The sequence below is a fragment of the Malurus melanocephalus genome, unplaced genomic scaffold, assembly GCF_030028575.1.
Source record: "Malurus melanocephalus ecotype Western Australia unplaced genomic scaffold, MMel_1.1 scaffold_556, whole genome shotgun sequence".
Taxonomy (NCBI): Eukaryota; Metazoa; Chordata; class Aves; order Passeriformes; family Maluridae; genus Malurus; species Malurus melanocephalus.
In genome coordinates this window covers 179600-203380 of record NW_026623788.1, presented here as the reverse complement: position 1 = coordinate 203380, position 23781 = coordinate 179600, and the positions used below count along the sequence as shown (strand labels likewise).

Below are 23781 nucleotides of genomic sequence, written 5' to 3'. Positions count from 1 at the left end.
AGAAAAAGGCTCAAAAATTACCAGCTTGATGACTGGAGCCACATGCACTGTAGGAAGCAAGGCTACATTTAAGCCAAGATTTTTGCCTTCATCTGTYGTAAGCCAATTGCACGAAGTCTCAGTTTACTTTGGCTGATTGTAGAACAGTGCTCCTGCCAGGGCCATCACCATGCCAGTCCTCCCTGGGCATCAACTGCATTCCTGTTCCTTCCTCCACTCTACTGCTGATACAACAGCAGCTTCTGACCTGTTCCAAACCCTCCTCTTTCTCAGGTACTTTTGAGACCAACCCAAGTGTAGATGTGGGGGAGCACACAGGCAGGATGGATAGCACAGCTCTGGCCAGCCAGCCTCTCTGCAGCATTTCTGTGTTTATTTGGCACAACAGCTCAGGAACTGTATGCCATGSGCCACTTCCACAGGAGTGAAATTTCTACCTGATCAATTTACACTGGGCACTGAAATACACGCTAAGATGTGTCTCCACGATGGGAGCTGAGGCTGCAGTAACTGAGTTACCGTAACCAGATGGCAGCAGGCTGTTACAGAGCTCATTCTCTCAAAAGCAGAGATGAAGTATGTAACGTTGCTTTCATCTACACACCAGCAAAATTTGAAATTCAATCACTTCCCCGATTTAAATKATTGCAGTCATAAAAGCTCAGCTATACCAGAACAGGAGATTTTAACTTAAGAGGTTTGTGAAGTAAAAGGATATTAGACAACTTAAAACTTCATAAAATCRTATTTTCTAAAGAAGCCTTAGGATGAAAGCATAATGAATCATTTTTGTGACAGTAAGTAACCTTTGGATGCTCAAATTGCACATGATTTTCGATTCAATCTTTCTCATCATGCCCAAGAGGGCACAAAATCATGTGTTCAGCATGAATATAGGTGCAGCCATCACTTAACATCAATTTTCATTGAGGAAAACCAGCACAAAGGGGACACTGCCTGGTTTTGTTGTGCAAACAAAAAGAACCCTAATTTCTGTCAAAGCTGGGGTGGTCCTACAGAGCCACACTAGGATTCTGGCAACAAACTCCATGCATTTTTACACATTAAGTGGTAGAAAACTTTGTCCCAAGGGCAGAACAGGATAYTCCATGCTCAAGTGAAAATTGGTTGCCTTTAACTACTGGTAGCCCAGGTCATYACCAGAGCCCAATGGTAAGGTGAATTTTCCAGCATGGAGATGCTCAGGGGGTCCAGTATAGGCTGGTATTCCTGTGYTGGCCTACTCTGCTGAGCAGACAGCAGTGGGGAAATAGGAGCACTAATGGTCCAACCCGTCCAGGAGCTTACAGAACAATCAGCCTAAGATAACACTGCAGTTACGTCCCAAGACTCATATAAACCACAGTAATTGTTAAACCTCCCATGCTTACATTCACGGCTGTACTTGGTCAGATATAGCTGATTAAGTGAAAAAACTCAACAAAACAAACAAAACAAAAAAAAAGGGAGGGGAAAATATTAATATATTTATATTTATATACATATCCCAAAAGCTCTTCTTTCCTAGATGCAAGACCAGAATAACTTCTAAAACCGGCAAAAGCCAAAAATAATCCCAGGACATCTCCAGATTCAAGCACCATGCAATCAAAGCACCAACCCAAATGTTAAAATTCATATTTAACACCAAGCCTTATCTAACAAATTGATGAATTCACCGATGAATAGAACCTCCAGTAAATAACACATGAACTTTTGTGATTGCTTAAAAAAGGTTAACCAGTCATAGTTACCRAACAGATAAAGACACCACAGCCTTCAGAGATGTATTTTAGGGGTTCTTGCTGCTGATAGATAGKTGATGGTTACAAGAGCTGTGTTGAACAGGAGAGCAAAGTTTTTCCCAAARTTAGAAATATACAATTTCCAAAAATGGGAGCAAAAGACAAAGGTAATGAAAAATACTGCTGAAGAAATGTTTAATTAAAAAAATCAGGAATTCAACAGTGCCTAAATCTTTATTTTTCATAACCTACATATTTTTTTTTCAAATTAGACAGTTTTACATTTTATGACACAAAAGGAAACTTAAATTACTGATAGTTTACATGTAAGCTTGATTCCAGTCTTAATGGAAGAAGAACAAAAACAAAAACCCTCAAAAAGGCTCCCATATTACACTTCTATTTCATGAACTGGCAGCTGTTAGGTCTCCTTAGAAATCTTGGATTGTCTGCTGCTATTAGTGTAACAGGTTACAAAGCACAGAAACCCCTACCTGTAGCTGAAGGAGATACAGAGATAGGTATGCACCATTACAGTCAGCTGTTGCTCCTGATACACTGCACCATRCTCCAACAAGGGCCTTTCCATGCCAACAGCTCAAGGCTTTCAAGGATAATGCAGCAAAACAAAAAATCTGCCACTGCTCACACATTTCTAAGTGACAGTGTCTAGTGGGGGACTGATCTGAAATTACATTCAGTTTTGAAAGCAACCTTTGGAGTTTTTTTTAAATTCCTGGAAGAATCTCAGATCCCATTTTGACTTGTTTTCAAAATGAAAAGCATCACCACACAGTTCTAACAAGGTAAAATGCCGATTTTAATTACTATATCCCTGAACCTTTAACTCAGTTACTGCTTTTGGGAGGTTTTTCATTTTAAAAGCCACRTTTTAATCCCTCTCTGTATCATAGCAACAGTCTGCATGCAACTTCACAACTCTACTCTGAAAACTCCATTTTGTCACTGAGTGGGGGGAAAAAATAAATCTCAAAGTAAAATACAGTGAGAAGTTGTATATTACACAGCGATTTGGCGTGTCACTTTTTTTGTTTTTTAAAAAGCTATAAAAACCACATCAGAGGAAGGTTTAAACTTTAGATGCAACAGACTGTTGCYGGGTAAGCAGTAATTACAGTGTATTGACCTATCACAAATGGCAGCAGAATACATTAGAACAGCACAACACATCCCACTGGTCTCAACAGATCACCTTGGGTACCAGCTGAGCACCAGGACGAGCCGCTCACAGCCGCTGGAAGGGACCACTTGCCACTGTTTGCAGCTGGTAAAGCCTTTCACTTGCAGCAGACAAACAAAATGAATCATACAGCTGGCCTAAACCATACACAAATCTAGCTACCGCTTTCACTGCCGCTGGGGAAAGGAGAAAGGGATAAAAAAAAAATCCAATGACAGAACTAGTTGAGCAGTTTTGGTGATGGTGTCGGGGTCCTATCTCCTCCCACAGCATTCACAAAGTGCGCTTTTTAAACAAGAAAAATCAATAGACTCCACATGCCCTATTTTGACCAGTTCTGCAGCATACAACAGGCTGGATTTACAATGCCAACTAGTTACCAATTGACGCTTGTAATAGGAAATTTATCAGGAGTCAACTTCTACAGTTACTTTACAGTTCTATGAACCATGCACTGATACTCTTGAAAGCAGACAAGTAAGCTTCAGTGTATATTTTTGCAGCAGTCAAGTTTTTCCCCAATTACACTTGATTTTTATCAATGACTTAAAAATTACAGTTTGACTGCTGAAATTCATTATTTACATTGCAGAACACTTTTGAATTGGTTAAATTGTTTGGTTTTAAAGGGACTTTAGGAAAATATGAGGGCTTTCAAATAAGACTTTCGTTCCATTTCCCTTTTGCAGTGAAGAGGCAGAGTCAGTTCAACACACCAGAATAAAATAAGAAAAAGAAAAAACAACAAATTAAAGTAATATTCAAACCACAACATTTAGTTTATCTACATCCAGCTCAACAGCAACATTTATAATATCAATAATTTTTATCAGATTTTTTTCTTTAGGGTACCTTTTTATATGTTCTGATTATTTACAACTGTACAAGCAAAGCACACACTTCCAAGTGCACATATTTAATACAGTATTGACTATTTGCATTTACAGGTTTTTCAACAATCTGAAAAAGATCAACTGTTTAAGATCTTTAAGGTATATTACAAAAACTGCTGCTAGTTCCTGTACTACAGTATGTTTACCCAGTAAGACCAGTGACAATAGATACATACTGTAACTGAGTAATTCTGTATTCCATTCATGCTAACCCTCCATGGGGTCAGACCTCATTAACTCTAAGCTGTCTTGTACAAAAGTTAAGGCAAAGTCATTTTCAAGTTTAAATAAAATTCAAGTCTTTAAATATTGGATGGAAATAATTCTTTAAAAAAATCAGTTGTTTAAATAAACATTTTTGTGGAATAAACTGTACTGTCATAGTCAGCAGGAATGAGTTTTGTCTGAACTTCCTGCAGTTTAAACACTTAAAGAAAAGCTTTAGGCATTTTAAAACAAAAAAATAATTTATATTCAACTTTATTAGAAACTTGCTAATTTAGTGCATCCTTGTCCTTCAGAAAGCGCATCACTTCTAAAGTAAATAAGTGTGAGAAACCTCATCCCAGAGGTAAATATCAGGGATCTCTTCCTCCACCACACAAAACAAACACCATTATCTCACGTCTCGAAAAATTTAAATTCATATGCCAATGCTTGTAGTTACAGGAAGATGTCAACACAAGGCTGACTAAGATATGAACTCTTTCAAAGAGCACTTGGGGCAGAGTTTAAAAAAAAAAGTCTACACAGAGCACAGGGGTAACCAGAATATACAGCGCTGACTCAGTTAACTCCCTTACAAGCACAGGGAAGCTAAGGTTATCACAAGAAGGCTACTCTGCTTTCTCCTGATAACATCCACCAACAGGCTTCACCACCATAGAAGCTCACAGACTTGATTCTTTCTATTCACAATGTGCTTTGTATTTGCAAATTATAACATCAGTTTTATTCTGGAGTGAGAAGATGGTTACTTGCTTGCAGTAAGTCAAAAAAGGAAATATTTCAGAAAGACTGCTATGGTGCCCTGTAGAATTCATTTTGTGTGTGCAAAACATCAAAAAAAGATTAAGTTTTTAAAAATGCTAGAAACAGCTACTCATTTAACCTAAAAGTGCAAGTTCATTTGCTGACACTTAGTACAGCAGCCCAATAAAAAAAAATCTTCAAGGTCACATACTAAATTGTAAAATATATCTATTTCCTTGCATTCTACACACTAGCTGCCGTTATCAGTCTTTTGGACACTTTAGATATGTACTTGCAGACCAGTTTATTAAAAATATTGCAGCAGCACGTTTCTGCTTAACAGTTTAGAAAAAACTCACTATACAGAGCTTGCACTCACACAGCCACAGAGAGGCTCAATAAAAAGTTGATTTTTTTTTTAAAGACAAATATTTTACACCTTGAAAAAAAAAAAAAAAATCACACTAAGCTTCACCTCCAATTAAGCACCAATCTAAATGTAAGGTTTAGAACAACTATCCAGAAATACCCAGAAAAATAGAATGTTTGTTCAAGAGGGGAAAAAGTATTTCACAGAAAAATAACTTRCAGGCATTGTTACATGCCTCGTATCACTGCAAGCTCCTAACCAGCAACTCATTCTCAGGTATCTTAGTGGGAACATGGGTTTAATTTGTGGGAAGCAGACCTCTTCTCAAATCCCTCCCAGGTGTTATTTTCACTGAGGAGATTTTGGAGGGGTACTCTGTTCTTTATTTAAGCGTTTGCCAACGGCTGGAGGGGACGATCTGCGTCCTGACTGTCTCCTCTGGTCTTTGGGTTGTCCAGGATGTGACTTTGCAGGAGGAGGTTCTCTGTTTTTCTCTATTGTTTCTGTGGGCTTTTTTTCTTCTTTCCCACATGCTACAGTGTTTGGCTTCTGTTCTTTCTGGGGTTGCAATGTTGGAGGATCCTTAGTTGTTCTCTGACAAATTTCCGCATAACTAGGTTTTCGCAGTTCCTGTGAAATCACAAGCAAACAGGACAGAGTTAAACAAATCCTAAGGAAAAGAAAACAAATTACTTTAATGAAGAAAAAAGGGTGAAGTCCTTGTCTCAAAAGACTGCTGCACTAGAACATGCAGATGAAGGCTTGAGTGTGAAGTTTACAGAAGCTCTATAGACAAAGCAAAATGTAAAAGTGTATGCCAAAAAATGGGGTACTGGCATAGGGCAAAACACTTCCCTTTAAAACTTTAAACCAGCTGAAACATGATGAATACTCTGGTTTCAATATCAACATATGTATTAATGCTTCTACCTCAAGGATACTACCAAACAGAGGATTCAGATAAGGAGCTATTTTTTGGACCGTTAATTTTATAATTCCATCATGCAAGTAATCATGAAGCCACCAACACGCAAATTTAAAGTTGCTGACAAATTCGAGGATGCTGGGCTCACGTGATTAAGCAACATTGGGCACCARTAAATATTCTGTTAAATGCAAACTGGATCATTAAGAAAAAGTGAAGTAGTAAGGTCACTTACTATGGCAGCCCCATTGACTTGTACCGATTTACATGCAGTACTCAGTGTGGAAGAAGAAAGTCTTTCTGTACTCTGTGTCTCTCTCTGCTGTTTATCCACAACTTTGGAGTCCCTGTAAGCATCCAGCAGGAAGCAAGGCTCATGAAAAGTGAAACTTCAGGATAGATGAATGGTTTAATAATAGGTCTAAAAACTTTGATAAGTAGTTACAGCTGTAATTTGCCTAGTAYATTATGACTAGCATTGCATTCAAAAATGCTATTAAAAATAGAAAAAAATCTATTCCTGTGCAATGTGACACTACCGGTAATTTGTGACGTTATGATAGCATTTAGTTATTCAGTTATTTGATTTGCAGSTTCCAAATAGCGTTACCAAAAAACTTCCTCTATGCTACAGATATCAGTACTGCCTGCAGGGCCATGGGTTTACTCTCTCTGTTTCAAAGCCATCTAAATACAAGACAGTAAGGTATTCATTAAACTTCTAAATACTCACAGAAACTAAACCACAACACTAAATTTTTTTTCTGCTAAATGACTATTATGATTAAATCACTATTATGGTATGGCTCAGAAATTAAACTTTATTGCCTTTACTACAAGTACAACAAAATATTACTTCTTTCATTGATTAAGGTTTAAATAGCTGTTTACATTGTTCTGCCTGATGAAAGAAAATGCAAATGTGATTGAGAGCAGAATAATTATACCCATGTAATTAAGTGCTTACTCAGTAGGCTGGGGTGGCGAAGGAGACCTTTCAAAGGTCCTGGGCAATGTAGAAGAAACTGCTAACGGCTCTCGAGGAATTCCCGATGGAATAGTGTTTGTACTTGCATCCACATTAATGTTCTGAAGGAGGAAAAAAGGCACAGAAGGACAATCAAAATATCCAATTAATATGGTTTACCTGAAAATTATCACAAACAGGAAACAGTTCACAGTTTGATTTATAAGGATAAATTTGCTACAGAAAGGAACAGAAGGAGGTAATACATGTATTATAATGAATATGGTTTTTTGTCCTTTATATTTATTTAGGAACACAGACAAATAACACACTGTGGTCATTTCCACAGAAGTTGTAAGGTTAGGTCCCTTGGGACATATCTGGATGACAATCACCTAGAATCATTAAGGGTGGAAAAGCCTTTGATCAATCATCACCTTGTCAACATGACAATAAGTGCCACATCCAGTCATGTCTTGAACACTTCCTGGGGTGGTGACTCCATCACCTCTCTGGGCAGCCTGTTCCAATGCTTAACTAACCTTTCAGTAAAAATGACTTTCAACCTAAATCTCCCCTGGCACAGGTTGAGGCCATCTTGCACTGGTTGCCTGCAAGAAGAGACCAGGCCCCACCTGGCTACAGACCTCTGTTGAGGCAATTGTAGAAAGACATGAGGTCTCCCCTAAGCCTCGTTTTCTCCAGGCTAAACAACCCCAGTTCCCTCAGCTGGTTCCTCATAACTTGTGTTCCAGACCCTTCATCAGCTTTRCTGCCCTTCTCTGGACATGCTCCAGTTCCTCCATGTCCTTCTTGCAGTGAGGGGTCCAGCACTAGACACAGGATTCCAGGTGCAACCTCACCAGTGCCCAGTACAGGGGGACAATCTCTGCCCTGGTCCTGCTGGCCACACCATTTCTGACACAGCCCAGGATGCCTTCAGCCTTCCTGGCCCCCTGGGCACACCTGGCTCATGTTCAGTTGCTGTCACCCCCAGGTTCTTTCCTGCAGGGCCTCTCTCCAGCCACTCTGTCCCCAGCCTGTGGCACTGCCTGGGGCTCTTATGATCCAAATGCAGGACCCCGCACTTGGCCTTATTGAACCTCACACCATTGACCTCAGCCCATCAATCCAACCTGTCCAGATCACCCTGCAGAGCCCTCCTGCCCTGCAGCAGATCAACACTCCTGCCCAATTTGGTGTTGTCAGAGAATTTACTGAGGGTGCCCTTGATCTCCTCGCCCAGATCACAGATGAGGTTATTACACCAGACTGGCCCCAATACAGAGCCCGGGGRAACATCACTAGCGACTTGAACTTGTGACTTCTTTCAACTGGGAAATTTTGCACCTGCTGGTGACAAAGCAGGCTTTGTACCTGTTCACATAACCACAGGCAGCCTCTGAAGACAAAAGTCTCCTAGAGCTATGCACTAAGAACTATCTTCTTCAAAGCTCTAATTCTGCATCATCCCAATATAATGATTTGCCACCAAGCAAAAGAGGCTTTTCTCATACCCCTCAAAATATTCTGCTAGTGCCAAGTGACACTGTGCTTCCAGATAAAGGCAAAACAGGTTCAAGATACATACAAAAATTTAAATTGTCACAAAATAAAAGAATGACGATTTTGTATCCTGACAAGCATATATCTCACATTTATAATCATTTTATTTGTTTTAAAGGGTGCTATGTTGTTTGTACTGCTTGTGACCTGACTCATCCTAAAAACTCTAAAACCCAAAGAGATTCTGGTATGCAGAAGGGAAAGCAATGGGAGAACACAAGCTCAGAAGGAMTAAGATAGCCCTCCCTTTCCCCCAGCCCAGCAACCATTCAAAAGGGCATAAATCCTAAGACTCCCATAGGCACTGTTATAAAGGAAAATGGTATTTGAGGACACTTTTAAAATCAGGCAGTATAGATTAYTGCAGTAGATCTAAGCCTAGTTTGATTCAAGGTAAAAGACTGCAAAAGGCAGATGTTAAGAAATAACAGAACAGCTCTTACAGTTTTACTCACTGCAATTGTGTGCAAAGGCTTGAAATTGCAAGCTGCTGAGCATTCTGGCCCAAGTGCATCAGAACTTGCAGGTACATGGTTAAGTGTGAATTGCCTCAAGTCAAGCAGACAAGCAAGAACTTTTCCTTGCCAAAACATTCAGCCCTTGATCTGACAATGCTGCATTCTCTAGTTACAAAAAGTGGGATGATTACTACCTGCCATTCCCCAGAGCTACATCTGGAAAAGCATCACTAAGCAAAGAGCATAAAGATATGCTTGGATAACAACTGTTGGAAATTATAGACCTTTCGTCCCCTTAGCTTCCATACATTGGACTTGCCCATCTGTAAAACAAGAGAACCACTGTGCAACTCTAGTGCTTTGYAACACTACATCAGGTGACATGAAAAAACATTGAGATCAAGGTGAAAAACAGCCTGTATACATTGGCAAGATTCTCATGTTAGTTCAAACACCCTTATAGCAGAACACAATCGCTCTTTGGAACCAGSTGCTGTTATCTTACTCTTTATTTAAATGCCAACAAGGAAAGGTAGCAAAATCCCTTTATTCCACTCAATGGTACAGAATAACTCCTGTGAACTGGAAAATGAAACTGGTAAATTGAAGGACACTTTTTAAAGTGAGAGTGCACTGCAGTATCATAAAGCCTCAGTGCCTGATGTGAAGACTGCCTCTACAGGGGAGAAGTCTTAAGTGCTTTACAATAAGTACAGTGCAAAGCAAATACCAGATTGGTAATGGGGGAACAAGGGATTTTCAGCTGCAGTATTAACAAACAAGTGCTGGAAATACAATCGTCAAAAAACCGTAAGTAACAGGGGTACAATACTTCAAAATTAATAGATCTTAGCCAAAAACAGCCTACAATCTGTAGGACTGGCTGACAGTAAGTGTCACTTACACAGCTTTTACCATGGCTCTGAATTGCACATTCCCCCTAAATGCAATTCTGGAAYGTATTTGCCCCTCTTACCACTCACAGGAGACAGAGACTGTCTGTACAGTCACTGCCTCAGGTGCAGACTGCCCTGCTGCATTCCTCTTTYCTTTACCAATACCCTCTAACCACACCTGACACATGGGCAGCAAAGAAAACGCTCTACACACAGGCTGTTGCAGGAGAAGACACATGAGAAATTGTGCTGGTTCACCAGTTTGCTTTGCACTGCTAATCTAGGGTTTAACTTCTTCAGTTGTGGTACAGCTAGAAAAATACAAGTTAAATTAGAGCTATCAGAAAATGCCAATGGAGGCTTTCATAGCCCAGCGCGTTCCACAGTGCAGAGGGTTACGTGAGTCTTGCTGGAGGAGAACATACTGTCACTCACAGATGGCACGGCAGAGACAGTTCTAAGAATGAAATCTATGAAAAGCTACAGAACATTAATTTTCAACTGCATCTCTACTACATCTATACAGCAGTCGTTGCCAAGTTATTCTGGTGTATTTTTATCTTTCTGAGCAATATGACAAGACAGCGCTGGGATCCAGCTGGTTTTGGTAGCAGTTCTTGTTCTAGCTGTGATGCCTAGTGTACCAAGATTATTTAGGCAGCTTCTTTATTTTGTCCTTAGAAGTTTGTCACTTTAAAGTGTTTTATATACAACTCAGAAGTCTTACGTTTTCCCCTCTGTTTGAGAGGGGAAACACACTTTTYACCTGAGTCTATCAAAAAGCCTGAGACAGTCAAGAACAGCAAAAAGCATATTTTCTAATCCCTGGTATTAACATCTGCTTATTACACTGGTGCCTATAATCCACACCACTTCAAAGAGAATACCCAACAAATTCTAAGGTATAAATGAARAAGGCAGCAGCACATAATTTTTTGAGCTGTTTTTTAAGAACATTTTTTACAACCCAAGTAAATCCACAAGTTATTTCCATGTATAAGCCACYAAATACAAAAATAAGAGGTATTAAATTCTTTGTTTTCTCAAACAAAATGCACATCCACTACTCACTCTTTCTTTTGACGTTCCTACTACCACATTGGACAGTCTGTTTTCAAATAGGTCTTCGGTCTTTAAATTGCCAGCAGCCCCAGGTAATGGAGGAAAGCTAGATAAACCCAACTCAAAGCTGGGAGATGGAGGTTTTGGGGGTGGTGGAGACTGTGTTTGGCCTCTCTGGAATAGAAATAACATGTTGGTGTTACTGCACTAGATGACAGAAAAGATATGCAACTCTAAACTGTATTTTGCACTTGATTTAAATCAGCAAAGCCCTAGAGACAGCTCCCCCATCTCATCTCCCCAAAAACCCCACACAGTATGAAGGAATAGATGTTTCCATTTTGCACTGTTGCCCTTGAAATATTTAATGATTATTTAAATGGCATGGCATAGTACGAAAAGTCTTCTCACTGACTCTTCCTTGAGGACAGACACACTGACACAGAAAGGAGAACAGGTTTAGGTATCATGATATAGTGAAAGTACAGTGCCATTTTATGTACATTCAGTAACATCTTAAATAAAAGACAGGAATCAACAAGAACCTTATTTTCAGATATATGAAGAAATGGCAAGACAGCATGCCTTGTATGTAGTACAGACAACAATTAATACATAATTAATCTATACGGTCACTGTGTAAAAATGCAAATATAAACATTAAAACAATTTCTGAAATTTAGAGAGTTTCTAACTAAATCAAAAAAGAAAAACAATGTCTCAAGCAAAAAAAAAATCAGTATGCTAAGTGGAACTGTTCTGCACTAACGATAGCAGTTCAGGAGTTAAAAGTACCACAGTTAAAGACCACTTGTGAGGACTKCTGGGATGGATTTGTAAAGCTATATTATATTTACACAGGAAAATAAAACTCCTTTTGTAATATGCTGTAACTGAAGTTACCAATTAACTTCATCTAGATCATGTAAACAAAGAAGTAACTGGTTCTTGACTGAGCGGAGGCCTGTGTTAAGAAGGTCTCTGCTGCAAACTACCAAATGCAAACCAATATTCCATACAGTTCCTATTTTGGAAAGGAAAATAGGAGTATATAGTCAAGATAGTTCGAAGGTGAGAACATACCTTCTGAACTAATAGAACAGATACCGGATTACCTTTGAGGTCTTCTCACAAACTACACATTAACCCAACAGAATTGTGTGTCAAGAGGGAAGTAAGAAAAGAACAAATACAGTGGCAAGAACAACTGCAACTCCCAGAACTGCTACTGACGCAGCATTATGCCCAGGGAGAGYGCTACAGCAATGGAGATTGCAAATCTCCAAAACAATCAGTCATAGGTCAGGGAGAGAGACTACACTTATCCAGCTCAAACTGCAAGAGGAACAACTTGAATTTTTCTTCAAATCACAGCATTTGCTCTTCTTAAAGAGGACTGAAGCTCTGCAGTAACAAACGATTTTATGTTATAAACATTTTAAGTTACGCAGCTGAGTTCTTCAAACTCTCAACACATTAAGAGTGGCATTAACATCTTAAATTCACAGGATGAGGGAGGACTTCAATGAATTTTAAGTAAACTGCATAAAATTTCTCAAGTAAACTTCTTAAAAATTGAGTTACTGGCTTACGTTCATAGCCTCAGAAACAATCTGATCAAAAAGTTCCATGCTCTTTTTCATGTAAACATGCATATATTTTATAGTATTTCCTTAAAAAAAATCTTCTAAAGAAGTCATTATTCCATTCAAATACAACTGTTYTAGTGATGTCCTATGTACACTAACTACTTATTACAGCATTACACAAGAAACAGGATACTGGATACAATTATTTCCACAGTCTAGAGGGGTAAAATTTTAATCTTTTGCTTCCAAATYCACTTCCTCGCAGTCCACACAGTCACAGGTGTTCAACAGCTCTTAGCTCTGCTCAAGGTGCAACACTGGACACTACAGACTAAAGATTCTTGGCTCAGAAGAGACTAGAAGGAACCTGGCTACACAGGCTGCAACCACAGCTGGTGCTGACAGAAGGGAACTGTGGGTCTCCAAAGAGGTCACATCTACCAGTTTTTACATTCAAAGTCCAAATACTCTTTTCAGTCAACTCCATCAGAAGTGCCACCCTGCTCAGGGAGGCATCCAAGGTAATCCTTTCACTCCAGTCACTCACACCTAACTTGTACCACTTCCTTTTTCTTTTAAATATAGAAAAAAGTTAATAGAAAAACTTCAATCTAAAAATTGAAGTAGCTTTGAAAGGGCAAAAGGGAGAAGTACTGGGTATCCTACATGTAATCTGGTCTCACTTCCCCTGGGAAGCTTGATGAGAACTAAAAGCAATCAAAAGGAAGGAATCACTTGCTAAACTTTCCTGCTCCTTTATCTAAGGTCACTCAACAGCAGGAGCCACAAACACAAAAATGCAATGACTCCAGACTTTTAGTATAGTGTTATGGCTCATGCAGTAGTGTTACTTTACAATTTTAACATGAATAAGAAAATAACCTGGTTCAACTTCATGGATATGCTGTGTGTGGCAAAAATGAATAGCAAAGAAATGACTGGTTTTATCACATCAAACCTTAAACCCTACAAAAACATGTTTCTTCTCTTCTACACCATGTCCAGTGCAGCCTTTTCCAAGCATCAAGGCTAYTTTGGCATTAACTTTGGATTTCAATTTACCAAAATTTCAGTTTAACCAAGTGGCACTTGGATAAGCATTTAAGAAAATGAACTAGCCACTTCATAACTCATATTTTTGCTATATACTATGACACAAGGAACTAGRAAATGTTCTTCAATGTCACTATGACTGATAAAGAAGCATCAAGAATTTTGCATTTTGGTTTAACTGTTTAGCTATTCCTGAACGTGAATACTGGCATGTTGACAAAAACCGAGATGGAAATTTTCTGCTGCTGTWAGAGTAATTTTAACTGTTCCCTGACTTCTGCATGAATGGAAAATCTTCTCTGATACCCAGATGTAGTAAACTCATGTGACTAATGGGCTTYAATCAACTGTGATGTACAATTGCTTGTGCAGTAACTTATGCCACTTGCTACTCCATGTAATATCCATGCTATCACCTTGTTACCCTATTTTTATTATAGACAAATCAAGACCATGAACACTCACTGTAAACTTGTCCTCCCTTTTCTTTCGGTAACCGTAGGAGTTTTTCCTAAGGGAAAGAAAGCAGATATCAGAACCTTGCCTATAAATGGATGGAAAACAGTTAATGAGASCAGAAGAAATTAATTTCAATTGCTAGTTCATCCATCTTTATCCTACACAGATTATTAAGAAATGTTTTAGGAAAAAATTCCTAGCAAGCTCTCATTAAAACAAAGGTATAGATCTTATGCAAGTGTAAGAATACACAGGTTACAATTCCTGTGTTARAAACATCTCAGTAGAGTTTACATATAAGGATTAGACAAAACATTACAGTATCCAAATAAGGTGTTTAGGATTTTTTGTATACCAATGTAACTTCTCAAATATAGCTAGCTATTTTCAGTCCAGGTAAAGCTCTTTCAAAACATTTTCAGCACTTTGTCCCCAGCCGTGCTTCAGGTAAAGCCCCTCCAAGCAGTTCTGTAAAATTTGCAGTGCTTTGTAATTAATTTTCAATACATTTTCTAAGTTTTTTGTTCGACTTTYATTTTTCTAAATGTATTAAATACTGAAACATCAGAATATGAATCTAAGTGCTGACCACTCCTGTACATTTTTGTAGTACTACAATTTGAGCAATCTTGTTTCCTAAGTTCTTAATCATACTTTCATCCATTAGGTGTAACACAATTAGATTTAGAAAAGTATTACAGTCCTTGCACAAAATCCCCAATTAATTTTGCAATGATACAAGTCTAAAATTGGATCATCTGCAAAACACTTGAGTTATCTTCCATTCACTCCATTTGAGTAAATCATTCAAAATGTGATTTACTTGGAGACATAAATAAAACCAGTATCAAAGCTGCACAATACTTTTATAAAGCACTTACTAGAACTATATTTATAAAAATTACAATTTTCAGCTCCCCAGGTAGTTGGTTGAGTTTTTTGTTTGGTGGCTTTTAAAACAGCATAACAATAGTTTCCTTAGTTGCAAGTAGCCCTTCTTCCTCCCTCSATACCAATCCATCATCTTTGTGGTTGTGGTTGTCCAATTTGGTCAAAATCCTGATCTTTCAACTGATTAAGTTAACGATGAGCACTGCTAACAGAGGTTCAGGTGCACAATCTATATGCTGGACAATGGAATGAGCAGAACAYGTTCATTAAAGTCAAACAAATCATATACAAAAACTTTCTTGCACCAGARGAAAAAAGGACAGAGAATTAGATCTTATAGATCTAAATTGTTCATCRGTTGCCAATAATGATTTTCATCTGTGAGGAAAGAATGCAAGTCCACTTTGCATTTGCTCTGTATTCMACATTTTCTGTGAAGTACTTTGCCACATTTTAGGTTTCAGGAGAGARTCACAGTTTAAAGCAGTATTGAAAACTGTAACAACAGTACACCTGAATTTACTAAACTGAGTAATCCAGAAGCAGCAATACTTTGCTGTTCAGAGGACAACTAYAGAGTACACTCACCTTCCTCTCCCTAATCCAGGGGACGAGTCAACGCTGGTCTGTTCCATCCGCCCAGTTCCTACTTCCCTCTTGGTGTAACTGGTGGTAGCACTCTGCATCCGTGTCCTGCTTTGTCCCGGCTGCCGCGTCTGTGGGCTCCTGACGCCATTGATTAAACGATCAGCAGAAAAGTTGAATATTGTAGGACTGTCTAGAAGCCCAGGTCCCCTTTCTGCACTGGGTATTGTATGTCGTATATGTGACTTGCTAGGATTCCTATAAATTCAAAAGTCATTTCAACATACGCACTATCAGAGATCTGCTGAGGCCTAAGCCTATTCACAGAATTCAGAAGAATCATGATCTTCAGTCCTTTATAACTTATTTAATTTACAAGAATGATCAACATTCATTGTAACAGGTCATGTGAATTATCAAAATTAACCTTTTCCCTGTCTGTTTTTAACTAGACCTTTACTCTAAGAATAATCCTGCTGACRACATGTCATTTTTCAGAATATTCAGCTGAATACCCTAAATCAYAGAACAGACAAGTTCTCAGCTTTCAGACTGTCCATKTACATTTTGMAACACTACAGCCATTAACAACAGGAGCACCATCTGCCCTTTGGCCTCATCTTTGGCACCAGGTTCAGTTTCACAAGTATTCTCAAGTTAGCTGGTGTTACTAAAATAAGCAAATGAAAACCCCATGTGCCAGATAACACAACAGTATTGTTAAAAGATAGATGAACTTGCCTGTTCCTCGGAGGATATTGTCTGAGAGTTGTCAGTGGAGAAGCAGCAGGCTTGAAGGTTGGAGATGTGAACCCATTGATAAATCCAGTATTTGGAAATGGTGTTACCTAAAAAAAYGTATTGCATGCTTATCATTATAAGCAAACTGAGTATTACTTTTCTTAAACCCRTATTTTATGTCATTCTATGCAAGACAAGCCTTAAAAGATTGGCTCAAACCGCAACAGAGCATTGCCTAGTGCCTTACAAAATTTCTGAAAAAACCCAAGCTTCTGTTTTCCTGAGAAGTCAGCCACTACACATATTCAACTTCCGATAGTTTAAGATAATTGAAAAACATCAAGCCAAAATTCTTGGCTGTAACTTAAATAGCTCTCCTATTTCATACCATATTACACRTGACTTTGGAGTAGAGACATTTCTTTGTCAGAGCCTCTAATCTACATGGTTTGCAACTGTTGCTCTTATAATGCATATGTGAATTCCTCCCTAAAAAGTCCACAACATCATCTTTTTAGCTCCTAATTCTACTTTATGACATCGAAATAAAAAGTGGATGTTAAGGGCAACTCTGATGCTTTTCAGATCTTACCACCTTATTCTACATGTGAAACACTGTCTTCTTGTCTGAAGAAATAAATTAGAAAAGATTTTCTAAAAGATTTTCTAAAAGATTAGAAAAGATTTTCTGGGGTGGGTGCATATCGATGTCTTTCTTGTAGGAACCAGATACTTCAAAACCTGAAGCATGTTCAAAGTATTTCTCCAATCTCACTAGTACACTTTTGTCTTTTTTATTTAAATGTATGTGAGTTTCATTTAAGAAATGTTACTGTTAGCACCAGCAAATGCTTGCTTSTTTTCTCCCCCAGAAAATAACCACAATGCAGAACAGTAAGGCTCTTCCTACACTCTTTTAAATKATGAGAAACAGCTGGGATTAAGACCATTAGCTATAAAGGTACATTTAAACTYGAAAAAGGTTTCTTGCACCAGTTAAATCACTAATCAATGGAAAACAAAGTTTAACACCAAAGYTGTCATGTCAAACAACTGCTAGCCTAACCTAGCATGCACGATAGCAAATGGTACCTCAGTCTCCACAAAAAGGCCATTWAAAAAGGCCTGTAATAAAGCTCCTCGAGGAACAAAGTTTTATCAACATAATGCTTTGAAGTGCTTTCTGGTTTATGAGCTACAACTTAAATGCTGCAAAATTTTATCAAAGCTAGTAAGCAACCACTGAACCTGAAAAATGAGAAGACACTGAACATATTGGGGACCCTAGCAATATTCAACCCTTCTTTCTTTATAATGAAGTGTGATCTTTTTGGTGATCCAAYAATATTGGATTATTTTCCAATAATACCAAAAGCATCTCCACAGAACTCATTTGGCTCAAATATACTTTCTTCCCAATTTCTTTTTATCTTCCCCAAGCAGGACAAACTGTATCTTTTCCCAAATAGTACAATGTATATTATGAAGAATGAGGTAGTTTTAGAATCCTGAGGACATGTGCTGCCATATTCAGGTTTCAGAACTAAAACAGTATGCCCGTACTACTGGGGTATTCAATCTCAAAAGACAAAGAAAAAATGTTGAAGCAGAACGAGAAATTTTGTTGTATTTTCACACAAGTCTCTACATGTAAACTGCAACCCTGTCTCATGAAAATTATTGCTGTGTCATGGTTCCTCATGGTCCCTGTTCTCCTCAAGTGATTTCTATTCAAATATAGCTCTTCCTACAAAAGAATCAAGAAACATYATGTTACAGTCATGTACATAAAATGCAGCTAACCAATGACAATACACTGCAAAACAGTGAAAGGCAAAGCTCAGACAGTTGATTTCCTGTTTTGACTAAGGAAGGTATGAGATCTTTAATGTTGGCAAGCTCACAATGTCTTCCCTGAAGGACAGGACTAGTAAACATTCTAGAATATAAAAAGTTACAGGGTAACGAAAGGAGGATACACAGTATGCTGTATCTGAATCTGTGGTTGTTAATCCATGTCTTCYATACCACTCCCATCCAGCTACTTCAGTATCACAGAGCAAGACTGTGCATGAGTCAGTCTTAGTGTGCAGATTCCCATYCATTGCTGCTTAGAAAGGCAGCTTTTTCCTGGAATAACACTGCTCACTGTGTTACCTTGTCTCCTCCCTGTTCTGCATCCCCCCCAGAAAGCCTCCCCCTGCAAGGGCACTGATTCCCTTCCCTATGTGTAAAGTGTTTAGCACACCAACTTTCTAATTAGCTTTTGGTTCAGTAGAGAGGATGTTTTTTCAAGTTTGTTCAAGGACACTTTAATCCTCTGCCAAAAAAACCTCTAAAGAACTTCTAATTTTGAGCATTGCTCCTCTTGTTTCTTTGAGCCACAAGTAAAGAGGCTTCTCCAGAGGAGAGAAAGAGGCTCCAGATAGGAAACCTGAGCCTCCCACTCATTACAGGAAACTGTCCATGTATTTGTAGGGTAACAAAGGCCAACTAAGAGGGGGCAAGGTAATTCTGATGAGACTGTCACAATGGAGAGGATGGAAGCAGCATTGCGGGATACAGTGGATATCTCATTGGAGTATATAAGGATTTACTGCTACTGCCCTAGCTTCAGGGCTTACCTATAGCACCCTAAAGAAAATAATTAAAAAAAAAAAATTAAAGTAATTTTTGTAATTAGCAAAACCAATTTTACWTTTCATTGCCAAAAGAAACATTACTATTGCACAGAAAACATTCTACTTTAAGAACATGTCAGATAGGGCAATTCAGCATGTTAACCTAGAACCTAATTTCCTGCCAGAAGGTAACTTGGTATTATGACAAATCTCTACTAAAAAAAAACTGCCTCAAAACCTAAAAGGTTTAAGGTTTAATCACACTCCTGTCTGAGATGAGATACAGTTTTCAAATAATCCATCTGGTACACCATGGGAAGGATTTTGAAGGACTGTTTTTCAAGAAGAAACAGAATCTTAACTTCCCTCTTCAGGACACATATGTTCCCAACACCTCARTAAGAATACGATACTTGCTCTGAAAAGAATACAACTGTTTCAGAATCAAGAGACTTACCAATGAAGGGTCAAGGTAGCTGTGCGTGGCTGACCAGGTCTGTGGGCCAATTAAGCTGTACAGTGGGAAGTGCTGCTGGGGACTGTACACTGGAGGTATGTAAAAGGATGTTGTGTAGCGCTGCTGCGTGTAGAGGTTCATATCCAGAGGTCTGTATCCRTTCTTTGGCAAAAATGTGTTTATAGCTATTGCCTTTGCTTTTATCCTTGCCTGCAAAGGATATTAGATTATTTATTGCAGCAGACTTTCACATTAGATCAGGAGGATTCTAACTTGCAGCTCTCAAACTTYTACTGGAAACTTAGCAGCCACTGCTTCCTTCAAGAACAACAGAAACAGCTGAATGCTTCCCTCAGCCAGAAACGAGTAAAAGGAGAAGCGAAGTGGTATGTTTTACATTTGCAAACCCACCTCCAGGTCAAAWGGCTGCTGAGATTGGACCACTTAAATTTATATTAGAAAACTACAAAATCCAGAAGGCACACACACCCCCCCACCCCCAGCACCATAAAGTTCTATTTACCTTAATCGGTTTTCCTTGGAAAGTCTTCACTTCTTCTCTAAGGTATCTRTAAGCCTTTAAAAAAAGTAATTATTATATTTGTCAAATGTGATTTAAATAAAGGAAATTTAAGTTTTGACAGGCTAAGCCTAGCAATAATTCTCGGTGTGCCTGCTAATGTTACACTATAGAAAATCCTTATACATCATCTGTACTAAGAAACATTTAACTTTTCATTACAGAAGTGCTTCAGTAGCATTAAAATAAGGCTATGACTGAAGCATTTCAATGTGTCACCCAAAATATAAACAATCATAGCTTTAGCCTGGAAGCCAGGATAGGTAAACAAAGTAAAACTCTTACAGTGTTACATTTAACAGTTACTGAAAACTAGATACTACTAAGGGGAAGGGTTACTGTTTTTAGAGATTTGGGTATCCTTCTTTTTAAGTTGTTACACGTTTGCAATACAATTTATGACTTGTCAATTCATCCTCATATCATATTTGTTTATTGTTACATTCTAATATGCTTCAAAAAATAGCGTTACCTGCTGTGCATCAGCTTCCGATTCAAATGTGATGAACCAATTGTCATTATAGGCAAACTCACAGTTGATGAACTTAGGCAAATTGTCTCCTTTGAAAAGTGCTTCAACCTCCTGGTGAATTGGTTTGATAAGGAGGTAAAGGGGGGTGGGGGTGAGGTGGGGAAAGGAAGGAGAGAAGAACACATCAATTTCAAGTGTAAAACTGACACTCCAAGAATAAAAGACAAAAAGCACTGTTGGGTTTACAAACAGAACCGAGTAGTTCAGAACATCTGCAGTTAGTGTCAGCTCTCTCTGATCTCCATGTCAGAAGAAACAAACTAACACTAAGGCCATACTGCAAGAGAAGTTTAGGTGGGAGCTATTTAGGCCACTGAGAGACATTTAAACTTGGCATTAAGTGCAGAAAGTGGTCTATTTCTCCCTTGTCCCCAAAACCGTGGAGCCACATGAAAATGTGTGCATATGCCATGGGACAGGAAAATCCTACCTTTTTAGCAGAAACCTGGARATAAGCTTTAACACAAATATCTACAGATTCATGTATTTGAAATAGGGCTTACGTTACCTCAAACATAACCAGCTAGTTTCCACAGAAAACACACACCCTGGACTTTACATTTATTTAAATTCATTTGCATAATTTTTGTTTTGTCAAAGATTTGAGGTGAGCAGCATCAAAAGGCAACACAAYTTGGGAGGTCTTACAGCATTTTGGAATTTTGCTGCTTAAATACAGCCTGACTCTGYTGTGCCAGAAAACACAGGCTATTAAATCTGGTTAGTTAAGTCTAGATTTTTCCAGTCTGACAAATATAAACACAATGTATARAACATTTCACTGGAGACCAACTCTTCTGAAAATAAAGACTCCTCAGAACTTTGTTGTTGTCAGGCCTTTAAGAGTTACTATCCAGTGCTAATATATCCAATCTGATAAACTGATGACAGCAAACAAAAAAAAAAAAAATCCACAATACTAAAAGCTACACATTTTTTGAAATTCTACACTTCATTTAGAAAGCTAGATGTAGCTATTATTTTCAAGYTATGTACACAGCATATATCCAACTTCTTCCCTCCACTTCCTTTCAGCGTTTTGTTTCATGTTCCTGTTTGTTAACTTATAAACATACCTTTTTGTTATCTGTTTYTAAACTGCAGTACTTCTGATTTTTGTGTGAAGGTTATAAAGAAGAGCAGCTCTTTCAGAATCTTTAGTCTTCCTTGTAAAATTAAATAGAAGATAAACTAAAATATATACCAATCACAAAGAATCTGTGCCGCCTTCTCCTTTTTTGAAAATTCAAAATCATTTATGATCCCATTTTTTCTAGTATTTCCATTAGTCACAGTCTCTGCCACATCACAGTTGCATTGAGTATCTTTCAAAGAATCAAGTTCCCTATGCTTGCACTCAATCCAGAAGCCAGTGGAGATGCTTAGTGACTTATGGACACCTCCCACCTCAGCATTATGGAAATGTTTACAAAGCTTTAACTACGTTACTTGAACAAGCTTCAATGCAACAGTGAAGACATTTTCTTGTCTAAGACTTATTTTCTTTGATCTTTGTCTATTTTTCCAAAAATATGAGCATTGAGTGCCTATAGACAAGTCCAAGAAAATGACAGTATCTCTACCAAAGAAAGCATTGTCAGTTTCTCAGCCCTCTGCAGAGYTACAAGTTCTACCACAGCCTTCCTATGAGCAGCATGCTTCTACCRAAAGTATTTGTTATCCAATCAAACTCAACAAACTAATTTTAAGAAGTGTTGTTAGAAACTAACAGTGTAGTAAGAAATATGATGTGCTTATTGAAATCTAGAACTTCCTAACTTCCAAGTCCTAAGGGRAAAGTGTTCTTTACTGAACAAGGGAACACTTACTTCAATGGGAGTAGATTCAGGTACTTCACGTAAAATCACAATACAGCGATTCTGATTTGGCCGAACTTTTTCCCCCTTCTCATCCACTTGAACTAAAGGCAACGCTAAGAGAGAAAAGACAATACATTTTAACTGTCCGCAAATGTAACAGCTTTGCACACCAAAAGATGAAGGCTAGTTTTACAATGCAGAGCYTCAAATATTTCTGAATGTTAAGAAACGAGCTGAAAATGACTGATAACACTTTCAAACATATGAAATCGACATGTTGCTGTATCATCTGCACACTCTTCCAGCCAGTTCATCAATTTTCTYCTAAAGCACACATTGAGCCATGGTTTGTTTTTTTTTCTTCTTACCTTAGTGGTAACGTCCARTAGCCTCTCCTGAGAATTTAATTTATAGAAACATAGAATATCAGGCTGGATCTCAAAGATCATCTGGTGCAACCTTTCTTAGCAAAAGCASAGTCTAGACAGGATGRCCCAGCACCCTGTTCAGCTGAATCTTTAAAGTATCCAGTGCTGGGGAATCCATTACTTCCCTGGGGAGATTATTCCAAGAACTGATTGTTCTCATTGTGGAAAATTTTCCTCTTGTGTTGAACTGGAATCTCCCCAAGAGTAACTTGCACTCATTACCCCTCATCTGTACCATGTGACCTTTTGTAAAAGGGAGCCTCCATCTTCTTTGCAACATGGTATAAGGTCTGCCCTAAGCCTTCTTTTTTCAAGGCTGACCARTCAGTTCTCCTGGCCTTTCCTCACGTAGCAGGCTTCCCAGTCCTCCGAACATCTCTGCCACCCTACTCTGGACCCAGTCCRCTCCACRTTTTTTCTGTAGGCAGGATCAAAACTGAACACAGTATTATGGGTGYGACCTAACAAGCTCTGAGCAGAGTGGGATAATRACTCCTTTACCTCTTCTGCTGATGCTATTATGGATGCAGCCCAGTATTGTGTTGTCTGATCAAGGACCCTTCCCACAGAGCTGCTCCCCAGCCAGGTAGGTCACAATTACATTTTACAAGGTGCAATATCTTACACTTGTTCTATTGAGCTTCACAGGGCTTTTGTTAGTCCACTCCTCAAGCTTATTCAGGCCTTCCTGAACGGTGGATCTCCATCCTGAAGTATCCACTTCCCCACTCAGTTTGGTATCATCATGCTGTTTAACAGAGGGCAAGTATTTTCCTTCTGTTTCTGCTCATCATTTACACAYCTGAAGARCCCTTTCTGTTTTTGACAAAACTTKTAGTTCTGGCCAAGTTCAATTTGACCTGAGTTTTTCCACGTCTAACTGCATGTCTGCACATCCTGGCAACGCCCTTGTAACTCTCACRGGGTATTCATCCACTTTTCCATCTCTGGAATGTCTCTCTCTTGTTTT

At 38.5% G+C, this 23781-nt stretch overlaps 1 protein-coding gene across 1 annotated transcript in view; it reads right to left on the bottom strand.

Moving 5' to 3' along the window:
• Nucleotides 1–1960: 1960 nt before the first annotated feature.
• The window catches only part of LARP4B (La ribonucleoprotein 4B), a 44872-nt gene continuing 23051 nt past the window's right edge, over nucleotides 1961–23781 (bottom strand). Inside the window, exons 7-17 of the mRNA XM_057382224.1 lie at nucleotides 22393–22496; nucleotides 20504–20614; nucleotides 19975–20028; nucleotides 19452–19661; nucleotides 16374–16480; nucleotides 15636–15890; nucleotides 14163–14208; nucleotides 11065–11229; nucleotides 7074–7195; nucleotides 6342–6453; nucleotides 1961–5811 (exon numbers count right to left, since the gene is read on the bottom strand). Coding sequence (XP_057238207.1) covers nucleotides 5530–5811; nucleotides 6342–6453; nucleotides 7074–7195; nucleotides 11065–11229; nucleotides 14163–14208; nucleotides 15636–15890; nucleotides 16374–16480; nucleotides 19452–19661; nucleotides 19975–20028; nucleotides 20504–20614; nucleotides 22393–22496 — 1568 coding nt within the window. The 3' untranslated portion in view covers nucleotides 1961–5529. The remainder of the gene's footprint in view (nucleotides 5812–6341; nucleotides 6454–7073; nucleotides 7196–11064; nucleotides 11230–14162; nucleotides 14209–15635; nucleotides 15891–16373; nucleotides 16481–19451; nucleotides 19662–19974; nucleotides 20029–20503; nucleotides 20615–22392; nucleotides 22497–23781) is intronic.